This window comes from Ambystoma mexicanum, chromosome 5q (assembly GCF_040938575.1).
Source record: "Ambystoma mexicanum isolate Mex_15411 chromosome 5q, UKY_AmexF1_1, whole genome shotgun sequence".
Lineage (NCBI taxonomy): Eukaryota > Metazoa > Chordata > Amphibia > Caudata > Ambystomatidae > Ambystoma > Ambystoma mexicanum.
The window spans coordinates 1,118,157,849-1,118,183,411 of record NC_090933.1 but is presented as its reverse complement, the minus strand read 5'-3'; the positions used below and the strand labels follow the sequence as shown (position 1 = coordinate 1,118,183,411).

The 25,563-nt window shown below is 44.6% G+C and overlaps 1 protein-coding gene across 5 annotated transcripts in view; it reads left to right on the top strand.

Annotated features, from left to right (window-relative positions):
- The window catches only part of ASAP1 (ArfGAP with SH3 domain, ankyrin repeat and PH domain 1), a 2,617,237-nt gene that overhangs the window by 1,071,701 nt on the left and 1,519,973 nt on the right, over positions 1 to 25,563 (top strand). For all 5 annotated transcript variants that reach the window (XM_069621633.1, XM_069621635.1, XM_069621634.1 and 2 more), the window contains one exon: positions 8,218 to 8,381. In XM_069621633.1, the coding sequence (XP_069477734.1) occupies positions 8,218 to 8,381 (164 nt within the window). The remainder of the gene's footprint in view (positions 1 to 8,217; positions 8,382 to 25,563) is intronic.

Here is a 25,563-nt window from a genome sequence, read left to right as displayed (position 1 = left end):
GTATCCCTTGTATAAGTGCTAGTTTTTTGTATCAAGGGCTGTAGGAAAAAATCTATATAAACTCCTAAGGGTTGGTTAATGCTCTCTATCCCTGCAACAATTGGTCTACCAGGTGGTTTCATGGCGTCTTTATGGATCTTCGGTAATGTATAAAAGTTGGGGATCCTTGGGTGTTCATTCAAGAGAAATTTCTGTGTATGCTCGTTAATCCAATCCAATTCAAATGCCTTCGTTAGGAGGCTCTTCAGATTCTGCTTGATCGAGAGGGTGGGGTCATGATCCAAACTCGCGTATGTGGTCTGGTCTTGAAGCTGTCTTTTACATTCAGCGTCGTAGTCACAAAAATTCTGAATAACCAGGGCTCCTCCCTTATCTGCAGGGCGAAAGGTAATGCTCTTGTCACTAAATAGATCTCTAATCAATCTCATCTCGTGTGGTTTCAAATTCCTATATCGAGGATTTCTGTAGCTTATACGTTCGAGGTCCCGGGTAACTAATCTCTGAAATATTTCTATGGATGGTACTGTAATTGGTGGAACGAATCCGCTTTTAACTCTAAATTCTTGAAAATCTGGAATCTCGGTCGGATGTCTCCAGGTCTTATTCAGCCAGCTCCTGTATACAGGATTCAACCTTCTAATAAAGATTAATCTCAGTAGAGACTCCTGTTAACACCAGAAAGACGTGAAATCCCCGTGGTGCCCACTCAAATTTGCTTCCTGTCCCTTTCCTCCAATTTGGCCACATCTGTTTTCAACTCTTGCACCACCTGCTTCATCTCATTCCTCATTGAGGCAAATTGGTCCTGGACGGTGGACATGAACCTGTCCTGTAGCTCTGTGAATCAGGACCACATATCGTCCTTTGAGGATGGTAGAGCGCTGTGGTTTGGGGGGTTTGTGTCCGTTGTGGGCTCTTCACCTGCCCTGTCTTTTGAGTTTGCCCCTGTATCTGAGGACCACATCTGGAGCAGACTCGTGTCCTGTTTGTGGGATTGAGGCGTGGGCTGTGAGGTGCTCCCTTTCCCCTGTGACATTTCTCTTGCTTATGAGGGTCAGGTGCCACTCCCACGCACTTCACCGGGGGGTAGTGGTGTGACAGTTTGTGGTTCCCCTAGTGTCTCTCGGTACCGTTTCCACTTATTATGTTATTCCTGCGCCCCTTCAGTATGGTTAGATCTGGCTCCTATAGGTTGGGTAGAGTGGTCTCTCTTGAGTCCTCCCTTTTTGTGGGAGTTGCCCGCAGTTATGTTCACTCCCGTGGAGCCGCGGCCTCCCCCTCTGCCTTATTTTCTTTCCGTATTGCTACGTGGAGATGAGGGGAGGGGGGAGGCGCTCCGCTGATCTAGGGGCTTGCTTGGGGGTATTCTCCAGTCTCAGGCCCAGTATTCCAGGGAGACTGTGGAGGGTCGTTCCGCCGGCGCGCTCACCTCTACATCTGTTGTTCTCCGCCGCCAATGCCTGGCAAATCCTGTCTGCGGGTGAGCGGGCGGAACCTCCTTCTCCTCTCGTGTGTCACCCCCAACTCGCCGGGGCCCCGCTCGTCCTGCTGCTGCCGGCCCTCCTGGTAGGTTGCCAGCGTGGGGGGGGGGGGGCTCCCAGGCCCGCCGGGTTGTCGGTGCAGCGTGTCCCCGCCCGGCCGGTGCTCTGGCTACCTCGCTTCTTCCTGCGCAGCACCTCCGGTGGCTCGTGTGGTGCTCGCATGCTCCCCTGCACCCCGGAGCCGCTTTATTTTCCCCACTCCGACAGCGGGAAACGGAGGCCTCTCCAGGGTCCCTTGGTGCTCAACGCTGCCGGCGGCACTCTGCGGCGTCTCCCCTTCTGAGCCGCACTGTCCTCCCTCGGAGGGGGAGGGGCGGACGCTTCTCTCGGCGGGCTGACTCCCCGGAGTGGGTAATGCTGGTCTATTTCCGCTCTCTACCGAGCTTCAGGTACTGGGGTGCTGCGGCGGTAGGTCCCGTGTCTGTACCTTCACAACTGCTCATTTGGAGTGCTTTTTTGTCTTGGGCCCGGCGGGAGCGCGATCTAGACGCGACCTCCACCGTCGGCGGGGATCTTGGAACTTCACATGTGCATTAGTCTTTGTTAGCAACTAACAACATCTTTGCAGTATACAGGCAAGATTTGCTCGTGTCATCAGTGTTTGAAAAACAGCATCACAACATGCTTTGATTGTACATTTATGGTTTTTTATTAGCCGCCGCCCCTGGTTTGTACCCTCATAGAGTGTGAGGAAAAATGTATGCGACACAAGTGGAGAATTAGAGTGATGGATGCCCTATTTGATGTTGGCACGATGGCTGTGGTTCTCGGTCTGTTCCGGCATGTGGATGGGCGCTGTTGGAATCGCGGGGTGCATTTAATTGTGATGGGTTACAGCTTGAGCCTAATGGGACAACTCCCCCTTACATGGGGGCGTGTTTTGAGCTGCTGTTAATGTGGCATGGCACTTTAAAAGCTGATTGTTTCCATTTCCCCCGTTAGCCACTCTGTTGACCACAGGAAGGAAGAGGCTGCTCGCTGTTTTCCTTGCTGATTCATACAGCTTTGACTGTGGGACATTAAGTTTGGAACTCACGAAAACGCTGCTATGGTAAGCAGTTTGTGAATGCCTGGTTGAGGGTTCTATGTGACCTTTAGGGGTTACAATAAAATAATGCCCTTTCTGCTCATCTTTTGTGATAGGCATTCGCCGCGTTTGAATGACACAGACACACAATCTTTCTTGTGCTGACTTTGGGTGCAGTTCATCATTGATTAGACAACGGTCTGCTACAGATCTCAAACACTTAAAGTAGAGTTTCAAATCCTTGAGGTGATTTATGCTTCACACAAGCATGCTTTCTTGACTGTGTACGGTTGACAATGAGGCTAAGGCGAGTGTAACGGTCACCTGGTATCCACGGGGACGTCACTCAGCCTGTTCTGACCTCTTATGACCTCAAACCCTTCCCTGGAGTCTACTCGACTGGAGACTGGGCCTGAAACACAGGATTGGTAGAGTTTAACTCCCTATTGTCTCTGTGTGTTTGAACCTCTTCTTCCCCGGGGTCCAACCCTTCCCTTTGATCCACAGCTCACCTTGTTTTCTTGGAAAGTGTGCTCTCCATCCTGCTTTCAGCGCAGGGGCGCGTTGATTGATGCGGGCTCGTTGCTGCCTAGTTACTTCACTGGCAAGAGTCCGACAGGTAAGTATAATGAGTCTTTTGAACAGTTCTCTAACTTCGTTCCTTTCCTTCCTTAGATGATGGCCGGCGTCCGGGGATGGCGACGTGCTGCTGAGAAGAGTATCGCTGAAGGTGAGTGAGAGTGCGATGCGCAATGCGACCCTTTCGTATTTGTATTGAACTGAGTTCTTTTTCTGTGTCTTTTAGGTGCCGCAACGTTTTGAGCGTGGATGTCGGTTATGAAGAAGAAATGCGGTGAGTAAGCACGGTATGCGGCGCCTCTAGATGTTTCCACGCTAACCTGGAGTGTCTTTTCCCTCTTGCAGATGGATGAGAAGTTCCAGAGACTGAGTTACCCCAGAGCGGCTGGGATTCAGGTAAGCGTTTGAAGCTCGTACAGTCTTTAAAAATAAGCGAAGATTTGCTGAATGCTTACTAATGCTTTTTTTCAGTTCTTTTCCCTTTTCCTTAGGAGGTGGCGTGCCGGGAAGGGAATGACACCGCCGAAGATGCCCGCAGAACAGAAGGAGCGATGAAGGATGGGCAGAAGCGCCACAAGGTAAGGCTGTTCCTAACGGTGTTCTTCCAGGAGCTGAGCGCAGAAGAAAGATGCAGGCCTACTGGAGACCGATCGGTGAGTGTCACGCTGCAGGTGCAGAAAACGCAAAGCATGTTTCTCAGCTTGGGCGTGGCTTAAATAGTCTCTGGGCATCCCAGGTGTCTCTGGGCTGAACCACACCCAAAAGACTAAACAGCACATGCAGTTCTGGGAACCAAAATATGTGGGGGCATCCATCTTGTCCCCATCAATGCACTACAAGTCCAATCCCCAATGTTATCCTATGGGAGTGAGTGAGTCTGGTTCCACAAGCGCCAAGTCTGACTCCAAGTGGGTCTTTGGAGGGATGGAGAGGCCCTTGAGGGCCATGTAGGTGACCGTGGCCTGGCTCCAGCCTGACATCTTGGGGGGGCTGGGGACATGAGGGGCAGGAATCATGACAGCGAGACACAGCACCAACGGCAACCTTTAAGGTAATGAGCACTATCACGTGCTGCTGTCGAGTGTAGTAAACCAAGGTTTAGACATTGATTTACTGTTGTCCGCATACACGCGAGTTTGATCCAGATTAACTGGTCATCAGCAATTTAAAATCTTTTAGGAGTTTTATGCGGTTTAATTGCATACACCGGTTCAGACTTATTTAAAGAACTTGATTGCATTTTGATCCTGTCTGTTAGCTTCCTTGCTGGTGGTTGATTGACAGACAGCTCGAGGTTACAGAGCATGAACGGTTGCCGTTAAGAATACAGAAGTCATCATCCCGTGTATTTACTCCAGCTGGTGGGCATTTTAGGTGATTATAGAACAGATTACCGATTCTAATAGCAGACCTTGGAGAGTTGCCCTTCAATATTCGGGCCTAACAACAGTTTTCTTTTCTCCCTTCTTGCAATTGTTGTAGCAAACTTGGGACAGCCGTTTGCAGTATTTGCTGACCGCGAAGAAAAACTTCACCGTGACTAAGCAGCGTGCCGGGCTCCTTGCATTTTGTGAAAGCGACGACAACCACTCTGTTGTCCTCGTCTCCCTTTGGGTGAGTGTCCTTAGATAAAGCTAAGTTTGCTTGGCCACTGGGTTTAGAGCAGAATCTCTATTTTTAACATAGCATTAGGTTTAACTATGTTGTATTGTGGGATTTTTAGGTGCACTCAGAGTGGAGACTAGTTTGTCACAAGGAATTGGACCTAAATGGAAATCGTGACAAGTGAAGTGTGTATAAACGGAAAGATTTTAATTCCATCTTATCCCTCTGCTTAGATCACAACCCAGATCTAGTAGGTGTGACAGTGGAGGCTGCTTGTATGTCTTTAGCCAACCAGTGTTTCAGTACTAAAGACTCAAGGTGTGATTTGAAATTGTAAAACCCCTGTTGTTCACGATTTATTGACCAATTGTGAAAATTCATTCATTCTTTGGACAGATGGTGTAGTTATACCGATGTTCTTGCTCTCTCTTTCAGGCAAGAATAACCATTACCTTCTCCGTCAAGGCAGTAAAACATTGGATCTACAGCTTAGTTTGGACGTAGTTTGCAGTATATTCAAAAGCTGCAGATTTCGTCAGTCAAGTTTTTAACTAAGCCACGAGTAGTTGTGGCATGGTGTATGTTGTGTATTGTTTATGTTCAAAGCAAAAACAAAGAGGTGATGGCTGGAAGGTTTAGACTGAATCTTAACCACTGGCATTGTTCGGGGCAACCCTCCAGACCATCGTTCTTCGCCTGCCAAGCCATTACAGAAGGGGAAAGACCATATGCAAATCAGGCTTGGCCCCACCCCAAAAGGGGCAGTCCAGCCCGAACTGCTAGGTCACATCCCTTCTGCACGAGACCACAAGCATCCCCAAACATGTTTCGCCGTTGTTGGGGCTCATCAGTGAGGAGTAGCTTGGGTCTCTAGGCCCAGCAGGCACGGGACCCACGTCTGGGCATACCCTGTCCCACTCAGGGTGACAAAGCAAAAACAAAGAGGTGATGGCTGGAAGGTTTAGACTGAATCTTAACCACTGGCATTGCTCAGGGCAACCCTCCAGACCATCGTTCTTCGCCTGCCAAGCCATTACAGAAGGGGAAAGACCATATGCAAATCAGGCTTGGCCCCACCCCAAAAGGGGCAGTCCAGCCCGAACTGCTAGGTCACATCCCTTCTGCACGAGACCACAAGCATCCCCAAACATGTTTCGCCGTTGTTGGGGCTCATCAGTGAGGAGTAGCTTGGGTCTCTAGGCCCAGCAGGCACGGGACCCACGTCTGGGCATACCCTGTCCCACTCAGGGTGACAAAGCAAAAACAAAGAGGTGATGGCTGGAAGGTTTAGACTGAATCTTAACCACTGGCATTGCTCAGGGCAACCCTCCAGACCATCGTTCTTCGCCTGCCAAGCCATTACAGAAGGGGAAATGTTTATGTTCTTCAGCCATAAGGTTCCCCTGATTGCAAGGTGTAGACGTGCATTGTAAACTGAAATCGGTTTTTCAACAACAAAGTTACAGTGGTCATTCATTTTTGAACCGTGTGTAAAAAGGAAGAAATTGATTACTTCCTTGTTTGTTTATTTTTTTATGGTCCCTTCTTTTGTCTGTTACATATGAGGATGCATTGTCCGACAAATTGATTGCATTTGTCTCTTACAACTGTATTTGTTTTTACATTTATGTGCTAATAAAATCGTTTTTTTGAATAATTGTTCAGACTGATAGCAGGTTGAATTTCCCTACAGTCTATTAATGATCTGTCTCTTGAGGTCTGCGCCTCTGAGTTTTTGTGAAGGTTTGGTGTTCTTCCCTGAACTATAGTGCTGTTTATGAGCCCCTGTGTATTGTGCTAAAAGTTAATAACCTATTTTTTGAGGGTCGTGGCTCAGCAAACAGGATAATACGTAATTTCCCTCACACCTCTTTGTTGTGTAAATTGTATGCCTTTCTGTGCCTCGGGACAGTCTTCTCAAATGTATCCCAGACTTTGGTAGCCCTGCTTGTTCTGTTGGACATCGTTTTCCCCCGTGTCATACACCGAAGTGCTAGAACAGTCTTTAATACATGTCAATTCTATACAAAAGTTGATTTTAAAATGTAGTAGGAAACCTGTGCCAGTTTCTGGGTGGTACCCATGGATTCTGTTAGGGGTATTTTCCTTCACGCGTCTCTGGAAGTCTAGATCTATGGTCTGCCACCAGGTATGAGGCTTATAATCTTTGGATAAAGAATTGGCTTGGGCCTTAACTGGCCATTTCCGGTTTTCTACCTACACTATGCTCTGTGTTCAGTGTAACCCAAGTACTTATTTTTCCCATCATAAATATTTTGTGTACCATGAGGAATAATGTGTGTGTTCAGTAAACCGGTGTAGTATATTCTTTTGTGCTGTGTTTTGAGATTAACTGTACTTACCTGCTAGCCTTCCTCCCTCCTGAAGCTAAGCCTACCTCCCCTGCTATGCTTCGAATTGGAGAGTCTGGTCTTTCTTTTTGGGCGACACACTGTTCTACCATTAGGTTAGATGATTACACAGCCCTCCCCAGCAGACCCCATCATTACCCAGTCTGCGAGTGTCTGATCTGAGCTCTTGTTTGGGATGCAGTTTAATGGAAAGGGTAGCCTTCCAGGGTCAGGTGACCAGGAGCCATTTGTTCGTCATCGAGCATAAATAATCGGTGTCCGGCCTTAAAGCAAGCTGTAGTACCTTAAGTACACCCACAGCAAAAATGCCTCTATTCCCTTTTCCTCTGTCCCTTTTATTATCTGCACCGCACTGATGCTGTTCATAGCATTCTGACAACCTGCCTGGCAGAGTCTGAGCATTCATAAAAACCTTTGGCAGTTCTTGGTGTCACTAGGACTTCAACTGATGTTTAATTTGGCGTCTTCAGCCTCACCTGAAACAAACTAGAAATTCAAAATGCTGCCCATTTAGATATGAATTACTACAGTGCCGCAATGCAGCCTTTCTCAATCCTCTCTCACATCTTTAACACACACACCACGTTACACCCCACCCTGCCACATACACACGTGTCTCTCTTAAGGAGCCTAAAATACAGACACTCCTACAAAAACAATTACTTCCTTCATGATCATACCCAAATGCTATGCTGAGTGAGTTTGTAGGAGTGTACTAGGATGACCACCAAAGCGCACCAGTATCATACCATTGTGTCCGCATTAGCTAAGCATCCGGGCCTCTTGGGGACATTGTGGCATATCAGACATTGAGGCGAGTTAGTTTCATGGATGCCTGTTACAGTAGGGGTTTGTTTGAGATGTTTCTCCATGCTGCCCTGTTGTTCCACTCTCTACCAATATCCTTTTTATAGCTCCAAATTGTGCAATTATTTTTCTATATTTTAAAGTAATACTCGGCATTGATGTACTGAACTAGTTTGATTTTTACAAGGACTCATTGTAAGATGGCCATTCTTGGTCCTGCATGTCCGTGTTGTGCAGAAAGAGCGTCTCACCTGAGAAATGTTTTTGCAACACTATAACTTTACAGGTGGATCTCCGTATTGACAAACAGCAAAGAAGAAGCATTAAACATGGCATTCCAAGGGGATCAAAGTACAGGCGAGAGTAGTTTGGAGGATCTGACGAAAGCCATTATTGATGACATTCAGAGAATGCCTGGAAATGAGGTCTGCTGTGATTGTGGCTCATTAGGTATTTATTTAAAACCTATTTGCAATCAGTAGTGTATTTCATCAATGTATTGCATCCTCATCTCATATGTCTAACTTTGTGATAATTGTTATAGATTATATCTTTATTACTTCCTTGTGTGTGTATTTGGAGCCAGTTGGCTGTCTACTTTTCTCCACTCACTTGATTTTCTTGCTGTTGTACTGTTGGAACTTAATTCTCATTTAAGACTTAAAATTATTGCAGTATTTTCAAGTTTTTGTGTTTTGAAAAGTGCAATTACCTTACGGATGCCTATATATTAAGTTATTATTCTTAATAGTAATATCTTGTGTATGGAAGGGATAAACTACACATTAACGTGTGGCCACCAGTAACATGAGATGTTGAATGGACTTGTAGAGGTATACCCTCTGCTCACAGAATCATTCTTTTATTAAATAACTCCAGGCGCAGACACATGCTACAAATATTGAGCAGCCACCAGGGGACTCCCTAGTGATTCCATTAAGCCTTTGTATGTATGTATATATGTATGTATGTATGTATGTGTGTGCTTGCACATTAAGGAGCCATGCTTGTGATTCTATATTTATGGTTGCATGACACTTTACATGGGAAAATTTAAAAAATGTGTTTCGCTCTATAACAAAAACATGGTGGCAACAGTAAAGACAAGACACATGTATAACACAGTTCAAGGGTGTTTGTTAAACTGTATGCAAGTTGGAAAAATGTCTAATCTAAACCTAAATCTAAGATGGGAGCAAGCGTCGACCATCAAAGGAAAATAAGGCAGTCCTAGTGGCGTTGTCAAAAATAAAAAAGGCGTATACTAAGAAACCTATTGCTAAACTTTACAACTAATACAAAAAGGGTGTGGGATAGTTTTCAAGGAAAGAAAGAAGTGTTCTCAAATAATGTGAGGATGCAGCAGCGTGGGTCTCCTTTCCCCACATTTTGAGCATGGGGTAAAGTGGGATCTTGGAGCACAGTACATTCTCGAGCTTCCGCAGTACGAGACGACAGTTCCACTTGCAGCTATCCGGGCCGTTGATGGGCAAGTCTGGTTTCTCTCGAGTCTCTTGCCTTCGAAGCCCTGGTGTATTCAATAACTAAATAAAAGTACCTTCAACATAAAAAAGTCTGTTTCCTCGTTTCACTTCGGCTGATGATTCGATACCCATGGGTCCTCCTCATCCGGGCGCTGACCCCTTTTTACTTTTAGCCTCCCTCCTCCGGGTTTACTATGGCTTGACCTTTATTCACAAATCTTAATGTTTTTTTAAACCGTTCCAGTGGACATCCCTTGGTCGTGTTCATGTTTGTCAACACACTGTTTACTGGGACTTTAGACTTTGTCCCTCCTTCGTCAGCATTCCCCGGGTTCACTCTTGCCAACTTCACATTTACTTTTGTTCTCAATGTTTGCAGGATTCACTTCCCTTGCTTTCTCTACAGTTCTTAGGACAAAGGCTTTCAACTGTACGTGGATTTTGCTTGACATCCTGTATGACCACTTTCACCTAACTTGCCGGCTCACCTACGGCCTTCTGGTATCTGTAGTTTCACTCAGACGGGGATCGACCAGAGTCTCTCTAGTTAGCACCCACCTATGCGGCTGGTCTCCCCTTTACCACTTTTACAGTTCTTTGAACTTGTTTCAAGTTGCCACTTTGCAACAGTCATTTACCACACCCCCGCTCTTATCGGTTCTCCCCTCGACTCACCGGCTGTGAGGAACCACTTGGCTTTCCTCGTAACTGGAGTCCAGGGCGGTACCACAGAAGCAGGAGTCTCCCTCGCTCCCGCTTATCACCCTTGACATGCTCTGTGTACCGTTGAAATCTGTTGCAGCACACTTGGGCTATTGTCCTCGGATTTACGATTCCCTCTGCAGAGGTTTCGCAGGTCTGCGTCGAAAAGGGCAAGGTAGTGTCTCTCCTTGCCAGCCACTCGATATTTGCTGCCACTCTCCTACTCTTCAACTGCCTGGTCTGGATAGCTGCCTCGTCGTGGGGTCTGCCTTGCTTGTACTGTACTCTCTTGCTCCACCTTTTATCTCTGTGGGAAGGGAAAGGTCCATCAGGTGTGTGTGTGTGTGTGATGCTGGTCAATTGCCTGACCCTTCTATTGGGACATGTCATGTAAACTGCTCTGGTGTTGGGCCGTTCTGTTGTGTGCCGTGCAAAAGTGTATGTGTCAGAAAATGGGGTGGTGGGCATTGGTTTTGAATGTCGTACGTGGTAGGATGGGGAAAAGGTGTTGAGAAAAGGGGGATATACCGAGTTTCACCCGTCGGTCTCCCACTCCCCATCCAGGTGTTCCTACCTCACTGGTCCACCTCCAGGAACTGGATCCAATAGCGATGGTTGTGTCCTGGCCACATGGATGACAGATTCCCGGGGAGTAGCTAGGGAGACAGCTTCAGGTTTCTCACAGCTTTCATCCATTCAAGTTCACCAAATTGTGTATGCAATCTTGCCATATTTTAACACGCATGCTAAATTTGATCAACCATTTCATGCCAAAATGATTACTGAAAAAAGGTTTCTTACATTGCATTTTCCTTAGATGCAGACAAGTCATGTTTACATCCCCATATCTCGAAATTGGTGGTTCCATCAGAGGGAGAAAAATCAAGAACATACTACAAAACGAAAAAGTCTGCAGAACACATAAAATGATCCCAACACCCAACATGCAATAGAGCCACTGTACATGAGATGTACAGTTGGAGGGATGAAACAAAGTTAGAGATTCCAAAATTAAAACTGCAGTGTGAAACCCATGTGATCCGCCTTCCCAACACATCTCTCAGTATAACTCAAATAGAAATCATACAGTACTTTCTTTAAAATAAACAGAACTCAGTGGGGAAAAAGGTATGGCATAACAAGCTTGTCTTCAAAGTTTGGGAATGACAACTTTAAGGTTTAACCTATTAGTAGGCAATAAACTAAAAATAAACCCACAGCCGTGGAGACTTGACTCACCTTAAAAAATAAGTAAAAATTTAAGATTAGCATATATGTGTATCTTTACACCATAGTCCAAAAGATACCAGCATAATTGGCAAATGAAGAATACATTTTAAAATCACTTTACAATTTAAACTGTACTCCGAATACATGCTTAAATAACATAAATGTACACCCACACTTTCACAATGAGCTATCTCACAAAAATATTGTTTCTAATGGATTCTTTCCTCCCACGGATCCCTCGTCTTTAATAGCCATCTCCCAGGGCAGCTGCTAGTCTATGCGCCCCATGCCTGACATGACCTTCAAGGCCAGTGTATATAGGGGCGCCATTCCGCATCACCTCATTTACATTCTTTTTTGTGCACTCTGCTTGTTTTAGGAACACAGCTTCTTTGAAGTTTTCTCTTTTGTGTGTTCTTCAAGATGTCAAATCCAACAAAGTCTTTGGGGCTCAAACCCTGTGTTGACTGTGGGTGTCCATTTCAGATACCAACCGTAATTTTCTTTACTGCCTCGGTGAGTGGCACGAAATGCAGGATTGCGTGTCATGCCAGTCGATTCACCCTTAGGCGCTTTGGGAATGAGACACAAAGTTGTTCACCTTTCTCCACAAGAATGGTGGTAAGTGGACTCGTTCGAGGTTGCCCGGTTGGGACCGCCACACCAAACACCGGTCTCCGGTCCACAAGGACAAAAAAAAGCAAACCCTGCAAGAGATCCCAGTCTCCAGGCAGTTCTTCCAAGCACCATTCTTCTTTATCGTAGAAGTAAAGCCACCACTTAAGAGATTCCCTTGAGTATCAAGTTCCCCAGGTACCTTTCCCCACCCAATCCTTTATGGATCGGAGGGCCTTCAGTCTTACGATGCTGGACATCTTTGCCAAGGTCCCGGCTCTGACGGTTTCGGCCTCAGCAGTTTGTTAGGAAATAATTTATTTTTGCTGCTTTCCTCCCATATACTTATATGAGCCACCCTTTCTTTTTGCTTTCTTTGGACTCCTGACCTCACTTTTTGGAGGTCAGTAAACTCTTCTGCTTGGAGCAAAGTCTTTTATGAAGAATAGCAATCAGTTGACGACCCAAGGAAGATCCCAGCTGCTGACCAGCACCAACTCCAGTGAAGTCCTGGTGAAGCCCTGCTACTCTGCCGGATCTCAAGAAGACCCTTCTCAGTTCTTTGAGCCCTGGACCGGTGGGAACAACCAGTGTTGACCCCTATTCGATGATCTTATCCTTTTGGAACTGTCCTTCGATCATCCAGTGAACTGAGCAGCTCTCTCCTGGACTACCTTCCTGCAGCAGTCGTCATTCCAACTGCATCCTTGGAACTTGTACAGCAAGACGCATGCTTCTGTATTTTCAACCTTCTTGTGTCAACGGAAGCCGTGCAGAACCTGCTCCTTTGTTCGTCCCTGGAAGATCACCTGTCGCTGCGTGTCTGTGCTGAATCCCATTGCAATCAGTCTTATTTGCATCCTAGTGGTGTCCTGGGACCACCTGCACCACAGCGTTCTTTGTCTTTCTTAATTTGGGTGTTCTGCTCCAAAGTTGTCTGGAACTGATTCTGAAGCGCTAATTGCAAAATGAAATCCTGTGTCAGAAAGTGACTTCTGCATCCGCGACCCCTGGGCCTTCCTCGACGGCTCCAAGCACAGAAGACTGCGTGCCCTACGGGTTTCTGGAAACTCAGCAGTAGTCTCCTGTTAAGATGGTCTGGAAAACCCCAGTTTAAGCAGAAATGAGAGGCTGGGAAATCCTGCACTCAATTAAGCAAATAGTCAACATGAAAGGAAAAACCCTGCTTTATTAACAATCCATCATAAAGCACGGACAGCATACATGCATCAAATCTTGTGACTCTCGAAGCTCTTCATACAAAATGTATTTTAAACCAAAAACACGTCATGACAACATCATAATCCAAAATTTGCAGGCAAGGAGATTGGATAATATTAGTAACTGTAATACTTCTATAGGTGTTAGACTTCAATTGGAAAATACTTAACTAATGGCTCCTCCGAAGACCGCCTCTAAATTGTTAACAACAAAACTTCATCACTCTTACAACTATTAATTGGTTGGCATTATACATAATAGGTGGCCTGGTATTGTATTTTTTCATTGACTGGCATCTTGCTGAACAACCTAGAGAAACTGACAGGTCATCAAAACATGAGCGAAATTGGGAGTAGGGGAAGAGAGGTCCACGGGCTGCTTGTTTCGTTTCAAGAAAAATAACATACCTCATCGCCTAGGCCATGAGCTAAAGCGATCAGCTTTGTAGTTAACCTTGTAAGGTGCCTTTTCTCTAGGAATATGCTTGAGGAGTAAAACAGGTCTCTCATCTGTGTCTGCACTAATGAATAGACTGTGTTCTTGAACTATGGGTTACATGTGAGAGGCCTGTGTTTGAAATTATTTCACCCTGCATTTATGACTACTTTAGCAAATATTGCTGTAAGTGTGGCTTTTCCTTTAACCACTGAGGGCGCTCTTGAGCTTGTACTTCATTGGGTTTTCTGACTTACAATTATCCTGCCCTGGACTTAAAATGGCTGGTTGTGCTCTTCCAGACTTCAATTAATTTGGGAGTATATTTCTTCCGTCCTGGGACTCCTGGTCTGGTGTCTTCTCTGCAATGTGTAGATCCTCTCTAAGATCTTCATGACCTTGGCTTAGTCTTCAAATTACTGTATTGAGCTCTGCACCGATCTGTTATTACTGTAATTTCAACATTCTGCTCTCTCTAAAGTCTTAAGGCTTTTATTAATTTAAACGGCTTGCTGCGGCTTCCATTTTGGAAAACATGGCTGCTGATTACTATCGCATTTCTATATTAGTGAGCTATACTCGCGTGCTGTTCGTGTTGCAGTCTACTTGTACATTGCTTATGTTATATTCGTCATGTCTTTGGTTGCCAGTGTTAATATTCTTCATGTATAAATGACCCAGTGTGTTTTCTTCGTGTTGAGTGCAAATGTGCTTCATGTTTAATGGATGCATGCGTGTGATTTAATTGTCAACTTGTTTATTCTCGCCATCTTTAGCTTGCAGTATGTTCATCTCCTTTTGCACTCGTTCAGCATATGGGCAATATGGTTGCCTTAGTGAGTAGAGCTTCTCTCCTGGGCGGTACTGGGCTGGGGGAGGGGCTATTGGTATGCATGACTTATTCATCTGTCTCCCAACATTCCCCTCTCTGGTCGAGTCCTAGACTACATCCTCCTTTTTATCCTCCCCTGCATAAGGTATTTTGGGTAGCCATATTTTAGTCACCCCCCTCGGGTTGCCTGCACGCTTATTGTTTGATCACGCTTCAGGTCATATAGTAACACTCCCCATTGAAGTTGCAGAATACCCATCATTTGATGTAATTTCAAGGCTCCTGGGGATAAGTAAATTTGGATCCTGGAAGAGCAATACGGCTTTCCTTCACGTGGACATGAGGTAGATTGTCGGTTTGTGTGTGTTCATGTATGAGAGTATCCACATTTATTACCATTTCCCTTTCAACTGCCCGTTTGCAGCCATGTATTGCAATTCATAAAACTCAAAATGCTTGTAGTATACATACTACTATGGTCATTAGTGTCTTTAATGCATTGGCTAACCAGGAGGGTATCCAATAAAACAGATAGTCAAACTAGTTGTCATTTTCAATCTCGTTCACCTCCTTCACTGTTTTTGTATGCAGTTCTGTCAGGGTGGTTATGGCCTTTGTGAGGGTCCCATTCGCCTCATCATGGGAACGTACATATGTGCAGCAAGAAGTCCCTATTTTTGTACACACGCCTCCGGTGAGGGCTGTAGTTAAATCAAGGACGTTCCTGTTCTGGAGGGTCATAAGCTTGATGGCCCTTAGAGCCTCCTTGTTGGCATTAAAGCCTTTCACAGGTGCATGCATTGTTTGCAACAACTCTCCTCTTATTTGCAGCGATTTTGCATTACAATTGCCTGCAACATGTGAACAAGAATGGATGTGAAAACCATTGCTGTCTTGCTGAATAACTTGTGCTCATCTGGTATGTCCTCGTAGGCTCGTATTGATTTTTTTCCAATTAGTAATTATCCCTTTTACTAATTTTGAGTGTGTGACCTTTTATTTCTCACATGTGTATTCGAATCAAATATTAACTTTATTTTGCCTGTACACCATAAAAGCACAGCAACCAAACATACAAAAAGCATGATAAAATCACATTTCATAAAATGTTACATAAAAAACAATAAAATAGCTGAGGTGAGTATGAATTACTCTGAATACCATTTACAATTTTGATCACCACAGTTCATGATTTGGGAATGTCACAGGTCAGCATTTCAATTGCTGTAAATTACGGCAGGCTATTCTCTCACAATTTTTGAGAAAGCTTTCCCTTTTTTTGAGGGCAGCATATATGAACATTGCTACTTCATTGAAAGTATTGGGGACACACATAATTTCATAGCAATGAGAGCCTCTCACCTAGAATTGATCACCTGCAAAATTAATAATGGCCTCAACCATTTGGATCTCTGGTTGTTGTACAGGGGACAGAAGAGCATAGAATGTTCTTTGTCTTTAACTAAGGTAGGACATAGTGAACAATATGGAGACAGTCCCTTTCCCCATTGCCTGGTAAATTTTGCATGCGGAAGGATACCCAGGCGGACTTTTGTGGAGAAACATTTCTTCTTCCTTCCTGCTGGATAATCGAGGTAAAGCCCCCTAGCCATATCAGATTTGACCACCATGTTACTTACAGATAATCTGCCCATATAGCAGCTGTCCAATCTTGTCCCTAGTACTCAATCGTTGAATATCATCTTTAGGACTTTTTTCGAGTGACAATTTATACTCGCATTATCATACCACAGGAAATCAAGATCTAACTTCATAGGGAGCTGCTTAACATGCTTCAACCACGGTATGAGTTTTACACCCTCCATTGCTAGAAACTCTGCAAGGCCCTCTTTATGAGACAAGCTCTGCTGTACTCCAGATCCCAGAGGTTTCAGCATTACCTCATATTTAATTTCTACACGGCCTAACTCTAGGGCCACTCTGACCGATGGGGCACTGGCAGGCAGGCCTAGTATACATTTCAGAAATTTGTTTTCCATTTTCTGTAGGGGAGCAGTTGGCATGTGGCCCACAGTTCTGCACCATATAGAATGTCTGGGACTGCCTAGGTTCTGTATACCACCATTGCTGAGGACACTGACCTCCCTCCAAAACATGCTGCAGAGCTTTCAGCATTGGGGATAACTTATTTTCACTATTTTCATTATAACAAAAATGTCACATTTTAGGTTTTCTGCAAATGTTAGCCCCACATGCTGAAAGCTCTCCACAGGAAATAGTGGAGAGTCATTCAAGTGAAATTTGTATTTAGTCTGAAACAGACCAGACTGGGGATAGCACACTGTGACCTTGGTTTTAGATGCATTTATGGTCAAACTTTTGGCCGAGGACAGCATCCCAAAGGTCGCCACTATTGTTGTAAGCCTTTGGAGCGAAGTACAGTGTCACCTGAAAATAGCAGAAGACTCCTTTTAGCGGGAAATCAGTTATGGGGTATCCAAGGATGACATTAGCATATCAGCAGCCAAACTATGAATGCACAGAAGAAATAGGAGGGGGAGCCAGGATGCAGCACTGTCTTACCCCTGTGTTTACAGGAAATGGCTTTCTTAGTCCACCCGCTATCATTCCATCTTGAGCATGCATGATTGCTGGAGTACAGAACCATAACAGTTTTCATACGTGGCACAGGGACCTGGAGGTCAATCGAGGCCTTTCTTAGTTTGTTTCTAGGAACAGTGTTCATTGCTGTCTGCAGGTCGACAAACGCCAGGCAGATGGGCTAGGATTGCAGTGTGACACATTTTTGCAAGATAAAGCCCAGCCTAAAGGCCTGATCGATAGTCGATACTCCTTTTCTGAAACCTGCTGGCGCATTCAACAAGATATTATGTTCTTCCACCCAGCTTTCAGGAGAATGGAGTAGGACTTATGCATAGATCTTAGCAAGTGAGTCAGTTGGGGATATAGGTCTGTAAATAGGACCAAAGATCCATTTCTCCTTTTTTATGAATTGGGATTGTCACTCCAATCCAACTGTATGGGGGGACAAGAGAACTATTGATTTCATTGAACATTTTTGTTAGGAAATGGAGCCATATACCTAAATTGCTCTTGAAAAGATCGGCCAGAATGGAGTCTGGTTCAGGGGCCTTGCCAATTTGCTGTGAAACAATGGCTGTTTCAAATTTAGTGGTAGAAAAGAGAAGCACGGTTTGGGCAGAGGAGCCAGGGACTTTGTTTATCTCAATCTCAGTGCAGCTCGTAGCCGCTTCTTCCAGGTCTTTTGTGCTTTGTTTTATTGAACATAATGATCCAAAATGATCTACATATGCCTCTGTGGGCTAACACCCATGATTGATTTTCATCCGGGTGAAAATTGCCAATCTGTATTTCACTCGGAGGTATTACCAGAGCTGGTGTGCCTACTACCATGGCGCATATTCCTCCCCAATTTGGAGGGAGTTTCATGTATGCCCTTGATCCACTAATACAGCAGCTCCTATTTTCATACCCGGGACATCAAGAATAAGTTTGCACCCCTTATTTTTGCCAACTTTTAATGGTCCCATATTCTTAACACACAACAGAGCATTCTTTATAGGTAAAGGGCCCACTTCATCCTCTACTTAGGTTAGCAGTTTGGCAGTTTGTTTTCCCTCTTCACTGCATATTTTATCTGAATTCCTTATTGTTAGTATGGATGCAGCTGGTACTGCTCTACATCGTACTACCCCGTCGATCCATCCCTCTGGGGATCTTACTCTTGCAGTTATTAGTAATTGGGGTCTGTTAAAACAATGAGGTATCTGTCTCTCCTGGGCATCCTTGCAATTTTGTCTGTGATGGGGTGCTATTTAAACCTCTTCTGCTTTTGGACCTGACACAGTATACTATAGCCTACTTCCTAAAGGCAGTGATTCCCCTATCAAACGTAGTGCCACATCATCCATCATGTATTTCTCCTTTTACATAATTATCTGCATATGCGAAGTCAGCTGAATTCATGTATTTTATGCGGCTTGATTGCCCTTCAAATCGCCCTCTGGTTAAGCACAGGTGAGATTTAACAAGCAGTGTGCTCTGGCATCTGGTACTTCTTGAGGTATGTATGCCCTAGAGGCTGTCGTGGCATATGGGATAAGGGAACACACAAAGCAGCTCTCATCCGACCTCTGTCTCCCTACTCTGCTAATATGCTGATACCACATGTTATTTTTTAAGTGGACAGACTCGGCCATATATGCACTCAAATGCCTTGAATCGTCTGGCACACTTCTTTCCATTCTTTTTATTTGTGTGCCTAATGGAGGGGAATTCATTTGTTACTGTTACACTTGTCATAGTGACGGTGGTGATATTCTTGTACACTGGACCGGCCACACCACGAAGGACCCCTTCTTATTGCCATGACAGTAGTCAAATAAAGGCTGCCAAATGTAAAACATGTTGTAATAAATCTCTGTAAATAACTAGGGGTATTGAGCCCTCTAAGCGATAGGAGCGACTATATAATGTGATTGAAAGCTCTCATTGTTATTTCACCAAGGAAAACATCTTTTCAGTTTCTGTAGGGCAGTAACCGTTCATGGAAAAATGGTAATATTGCAAGAAAACTTCTTAAGTAAAATATGCTTTCAAGTCACAGCAAGAATAATATTCCAAACTCTTAGAAAAGGATAAGTATTCCTCAAATAGGACAAATACCAAGAAGAATATAATTGTTATAGGAATCATTTGAGTTGTGTTTTTTTGTGTTGTACTGTTACAGTGATACTTCTTGTCTTTTGCAGGTATAGTTGGAAAAATGTCTACTAAGTCTCCTCTGTTGCTGTTTATAAAAGGAACACTGTCTATTTATAGTTCTGGTTGCTGATTTGCTCTGGTCATCGATCTTGTCTGTACTCGTCTCATCTTTCTTCAGATTCAGGGTGTTGTGGCGGGGGGGTGCTCCTTTGTAGGGTTTGATGTCACCAAGGAGCAGCTACGTCCGTCTTCCTTGAACTTTCACAGCCGTTTGTGTCACTTCTTCTACACTGAAAAGGCCCTCATACTACGTTTTATGCCAGCGGCGTGTAAGGTTCCTGCAGAGGACGTGTCCGCTGGGTACAAAGCTAAAGGTTTTTAGAACTTTTGTAAGATCAATTTGTTTGTTGTCTTCATCAATATTTTTCGAACTTACCTGCCACGCTGGAAGCTGTAGAGACATACAATTTGCAGACCGTCATAGCAGACTCATAGTCATGCATTTCAGATCCCAATAAATTTGCAACACTATGCTCATCAGTCTGTGTTCGAGTGGAGTGGGAGGAGCAAAAGGTACATGCGTACTGCATCCCGTTACTAGCTCATGTCGAGTCAGGTGATGGGGCTGATTACGTAATGCAAATAGGGCTAAATGTAGTCAGTAGAGCCATCCTTTTTTCAGGGTTATTTTTAATTTGGCAGTGCGCTCCTTGAGGCCTTCGCAAATGCTGTTCGCTTGTTGTTGCTGTGAGGTTGGCATCATGGAAGGAGACACAGACAACAGATTCAATGTAACAACAATACTTTTATAAACTTAAATGTCAGGATTGTGTAAGGCCTAACTTGCTCTATGCAGAGATGGGATTTCCCTACCTAAATAAACTTGATTGTCTGTGTCAGGAAGTTCAACATAAGTCTGTCTGTGTCCAAAACCTATGCTTGCCCTCACAGCTAACACCAAAACAATGTGTAGGGATGTCAACCATAAACTAAACAGTGTTCCAAAATAAAAGTTCTGAGCTATTTCCAGCTCGGACTTATTCTTCAGCTCGTTCTTCCCAAGTACCAACAAGTTCACCACAATGTTCAAGTTACCTTCTTCTGGATTTAAGGTAATACAGTTGCACACCTTTTTAACTGTAAGGATTCCGTTCCCCAAGTTCAATACAGTTTTGTGACAGCAAGTCTCAGGGTTCCGTTCCCCAAGTTCAATGCAAGATCACAAAAAAATGTATCTTGAAGGTCCGTCTTGTTCAAGCAATCCTTCACAGCACAGGGTTCCCTTCCCCAAGCTTTATGCACCAATAGTAGTTTTCTTTTGAGACAAAAAGATTTTCTTGTTAACACATAGGGGTTCTCTGGTCTTGGTGCAGTTGTCAGTCCACACAGTCCACCTCGCGCAGGTCACACAGCCAGTTACCCTTCGTTCTTCTGCTCAGACATAGGCTTCGCAGTGCCTGGCCCTTGTGTTTCAATTTGCAACAATGTTCCCAATGTATCTCAATGCGTGATTCAATATCATCAGGTTCACTGTTGCCATTCAGTACGTTATTCAAAGTTGTCAGATTTACTGTTTTCATTCAGTTCATTATTCAATATTAGCAGGTTTGCCGCTTTCATTCAGTTATCTGCAACTGAAGCATTCATTTCCCAGATGCTGTCGATTACTTTTGCAGCCCCCCCGGAGTGCCTGGTCTCTGGGTAACTTCCTCAGCACTCACTGGTTGTTGGCGTCTGCCTCAGGCGGGCCTTTCTGTCTTTCTCCTTCTTTTGGGTTCCCGCTTAGAGTTCCGCAAGCCCTTCTCGCATGTGGACAGGGGCTTGACAGGCCCAGGCAGTTTCAATGGCTCTGCGAGGCCGAACACGGTGTCCTCTGTGCTCTTGCCTCACCATAGCTCCTTTTGCTCCCACTTCACATGGAAAGCTTCCCTCTGCACGCATTGGTTTCCCATGGCTTGGGGATGTCGGCTGTCGCCCTGTCTTCTTCTCGGGTCCCACCACGGCTGCCTCCAGATTCCCAGGTTTTTCAGATGATCTCTCCCTCCCTCCCTCCCTCCCTCCCTCCCTCTCTCTCTCTCTTGATCTCTTGCTCTACCCCTCTCGGATAAGGGAGATACCATGTCTCACCTAAAGGCGCCCCACTCTCAATCCCCAAGGAACCACCACCACCAAGGTGATCCTCCCTTGCTTTTCCCAACAGGGTCAGGATCCAAAAACAATGGCCTTTCACTGGCCATCTGCGTAGAGGATCCAAGAGGAGTAGGACTGAGAATTCCTTCAGGTTTCTCACAGTGGTAAGCAGAGGAAAACGTGTGCTTAATACCCAACAAGAGTAATGTGCTCAAATACTTCATTTACACATTATCAGATCTGAGCACTTCACACACTCCCCATCTTGGAAATAACTCAAGTATGAGGAACTTCTCTGCATAGGAAGCATCAAGATGTATGTGTTGACCAGCTTCAATCCATTGGGATAAGGGACATACGACTACTTGCCTACATCTGTAGCCATTAAACATTTGGAGCATATCTGCATAGTCTAAATGCAAATGCTGAAAATGGTCGAGTAGGATCGGGTATTGCTCCTCTCACTGTAAAGTGTAAAGTGTGCCCAGCAGTAAACTGCTGGCATGTTGAACAATTCACAACAAACTTAACATGCTCTGCCAGGTTCGGAACTAACCAGTCTTCAGACATCATCACTGCAACACACTCTCATGATGCGTGCGTTGGGTGATGTAATTGATCTAATGCTATTTGGAGCAGCCTTAGTGGCATACCTGGTTTCTCTGCACTATCCTGCCACCACACATTGCACCTGCGGGAGACAATAAGCACTCTGTTTTCAAAATGTGTGTTCTTCTGGTGGCGCGCTTGCCTGCAATTCAGTTATTTGGGCTATGGGTAGTGTATTAAAACATTCCTTCATTACCATGTTACGTGCACGTATGTACTTATTCGGTGCAGTGTCAAATTCAGATATGTCCGAAAGGTGTGCTGCTCTTTTTGCTTCCAAATCGGTGGCCGTGTTGCCGCAAGAAATAAAATCTGTTCACTTCAACACGTGATGCTCGATGGAAGTTGGAGTGTGTTTGAGCCTGGCCACTAGCGGCACATTTTGCACTGGTGTGCCATCTGTACGTAAGAAGCCATGCCTCTTCCAGTGTGTTAAGGATTTCAATCAGGCAACACACACCTTGATCTCAGCCTAGGATGTAGCGCTCAATTGACATGCCTTTATCTTTATTTTATGCAAATTCAATTTGAGATGGTACACAACTCGTGTCACACCCCCTTTTTCAAATACCCTGTGTCACAATGGACCATGAACCAAGCCGGTTGGGGAAAATGCAATATTTATTTATTTTTAAAATCAAATGAAATCAGACAATTTTAATATGGGGCAGCAATCACCAATGGGGTGATCATTACAATAGAAATGTAAGCAATGCACTTAATTAACCTTCTCCCAGAACATATACCCATATATTCGAATAATCAAATTCTTAGTGGCTAGAAAGAACCAGCAGGTAGTCGGGAATAAGAGGGAGAAAACAGAATCACAATCCGACCTTCCCTCACAGAACAAGAACCCTTAGCAAAGGCCTAAAATAACACTCTCATTTTATGTGTGTTTAAAATATAATATACATATGTTTTATCACAATAGCAGGTATGTTATATCACTGGCACTCACAAGGCAATGATCAGCAAAAGGCATACAATTCAAAAATGAGTGGAATGTTTAGAGCATGCTGCAGCCAAATGACACATTGGTAAACTAGCAATTTTCGCAATTCTCGCTTTAAAGTACCCAAACGGTTTTTAATGAAAACAGGTGAAATACTCTGTTTTGGGCTGGGGAATAGATATATATCACAGGGACAATATAGAGGTGAAAATAGGTCTCTAGCTGGTGAATTGAGAGGGATTGGGAAGGTAGAGTGAGGTTCGTTTTTAGGAAAATAGAGCAATGAGAAAATCGTTTTTGAAAGAAAGGGAAATGTTGCACTAAATTATCTAGGCTATATTGTTAAAGAGGAACTCAGTAAGCTCCGAGGTTGATTCGCAAGGTCAACCTTGTCCCTCCCAGTGCTCAACCCCAATGATAAAATATATGGAAATTAGTTTGATTACTCCAAATATAACGAAGGGCTTATAATTTACACCAGACAAAAGTGAAAAGAGATGGTGCTAGCACTTGCACATTAAGAACAGGATACGAGGATAATTCTGACCGTTTCAACAAATTACCAGGGTATAAATATGACTACTCGGAGAGTGGGATAAGGACAAAGGCAAGACAATAAAGGCTATGTGTTTCTGTTGGGTTGGGATTATACTCACAGTCCACTTTTTGGTTTTGGGATTTTTGGCCAGTCAACAGGGTCTGGTCACCACACGGTGGCACGCCTGGCAAAAGACGGCTGGGCAAGGTCTTGTCACCGGGTAGCGAACAGCTGGGCAATTCGGGTCACTGGATGGCTCAGGTACTGCTGGATGCAGTCAGTGGGCAAGCAGTTAGTGGGCAGCAAGCCGGTCTGATTTCAGGATGTAAAAGTTACCACAGCTTTCCCCTTTTTAATGGGAGATTAGTGGGTTGATTCTGGATCACTGGCCTTGCTGGGATAGGAATCAGCTATGCTTGGGTTTTGCAGTGGGCTCTGGAGCAGGGTCATCAATGCTTTGGCCTTGTAGTTGGAATCAGCAAGATGAATGGACCAGATCAGGAACATAGCCCAGGAACTTCAGGGAGAGTGTGTCCCTGTAGTTCTGTCAGCTACTCTTTATATAGAGCATGTTGACATCACAGAATTATTGGTGGGCAGAACTGAGCTAGGCCTACCTTCCAAGAGGTGGATAGGACAATCAATGTTGGTTGCCTCCTCGTGGAGGAGTCCCAGTTTATGAGGTTGCATTTTATGAGGTAAAAAGCCATCCCACAGTCCTTTTTGCCCAAAACCAGTGATAACCTAATTTACACATTTATACATTTGTGGCATTTTAACATTTTAACAAATCACTTGGGCAGATTACATATTGTATGTAGAGCATAGCAGTCCAATCCTCACGATTGTGGGACCTTGTTTCGCCCTTCTACCAGTTTTTCACGCTTTTCAGGGAGAATTATAATACTTAAAATTCTATAACTTTACACATGTGTATAGATTATTATTAGGCATATCAGTGTTAAAATTCACAATGGCATCATGGATACCTTCCTTATAATTCTCTGCCATTTCTGTTCCCAATGGGTCAGTGAATGCTACAATGTCTTAAATTATAAACCACAAAATCACATTTAAACAGTGACATTTTCACATTTTTGCAAAGTCCTGCTGCAGAGATAAGTCTTTAACATTTTTATAAATAGTCTTTGGAAACAAATGCCAATATTGTTCTCCATGTATGGGCATGCCTTTCCAAGGCTACTCCCTAACCCAAGGTTGTCACAGAGATTTCATTTGAAGCTTCTGGTGGAAATCATGAGGTGGTATGAATTTTCACTTCGCACTTTAGTGTCCTAGAATTCTATTGTACAAGGCTGGAGCACATACAACAGTCTGTCCAACCTAGCAATTATCACCTGTGTGTTGAAGGAGTTTACTGTGGGGATCCTTATGTTGCTAGCATCCTCCCAGCAGACCTGTTTGGCTGGTTCCCCCCCCCCCATGTAACCACTGCAGAAACCTATTTTTGGGCTGGCTTCCCCCTAGGCAACCATTGCAGTTTGATTCAATTGTATTTTTTTTGCTCTGAATTGGAAGAAAACCTGCTGAATAGAACCGTCTCATACATGTATTTTCACATCACAATCCCCTTCACATTGCTATATAAGGGCAGGGCCTTATCCAACATGCCCTTTTAAAACCGATATTTTCCTTTATTTTGCAAAAGTACATTTCACATGTGGTGACTGAAAGTTGCATTTTTCTTGCAAATCCGGTTTTTCTATCTAGATTCCCACATTGTTTTGCAACCATAGTTAGTTTCTTGTACACAACAGTCTGTACAAGGCAAAGGTCTCCTGGAATTGACATGTGCACAGAAAGCTCCCGATGAGTGTTGCGTTGCGGACCCTAGCCCGAAGGCGTGCGAGCCACGGAATGAGACTGATCCTGACCGGCTTTGTCAGAAAGCGCGACTGGACCTGTGTCCTGCGATCGAAAAATCGTCATCATGGATTTTCGAAACACCACCCATTCCTCCGGAGTCGAGGACTTTGTAGGGCACAAAACATTCCTCGAGGCACCATCCTCCGAGGACAACAGGGAAGGCGACCGGTGACGGAGCTTCCTGGAATGCCGGGACGAGGAAGACGAGTGGCGGGAACCACTCCAGGACCGAGATCCCTGGGAATCCTTGTGACGCGGACTCGCCCCTTGAGTCATCGGTGGAAACC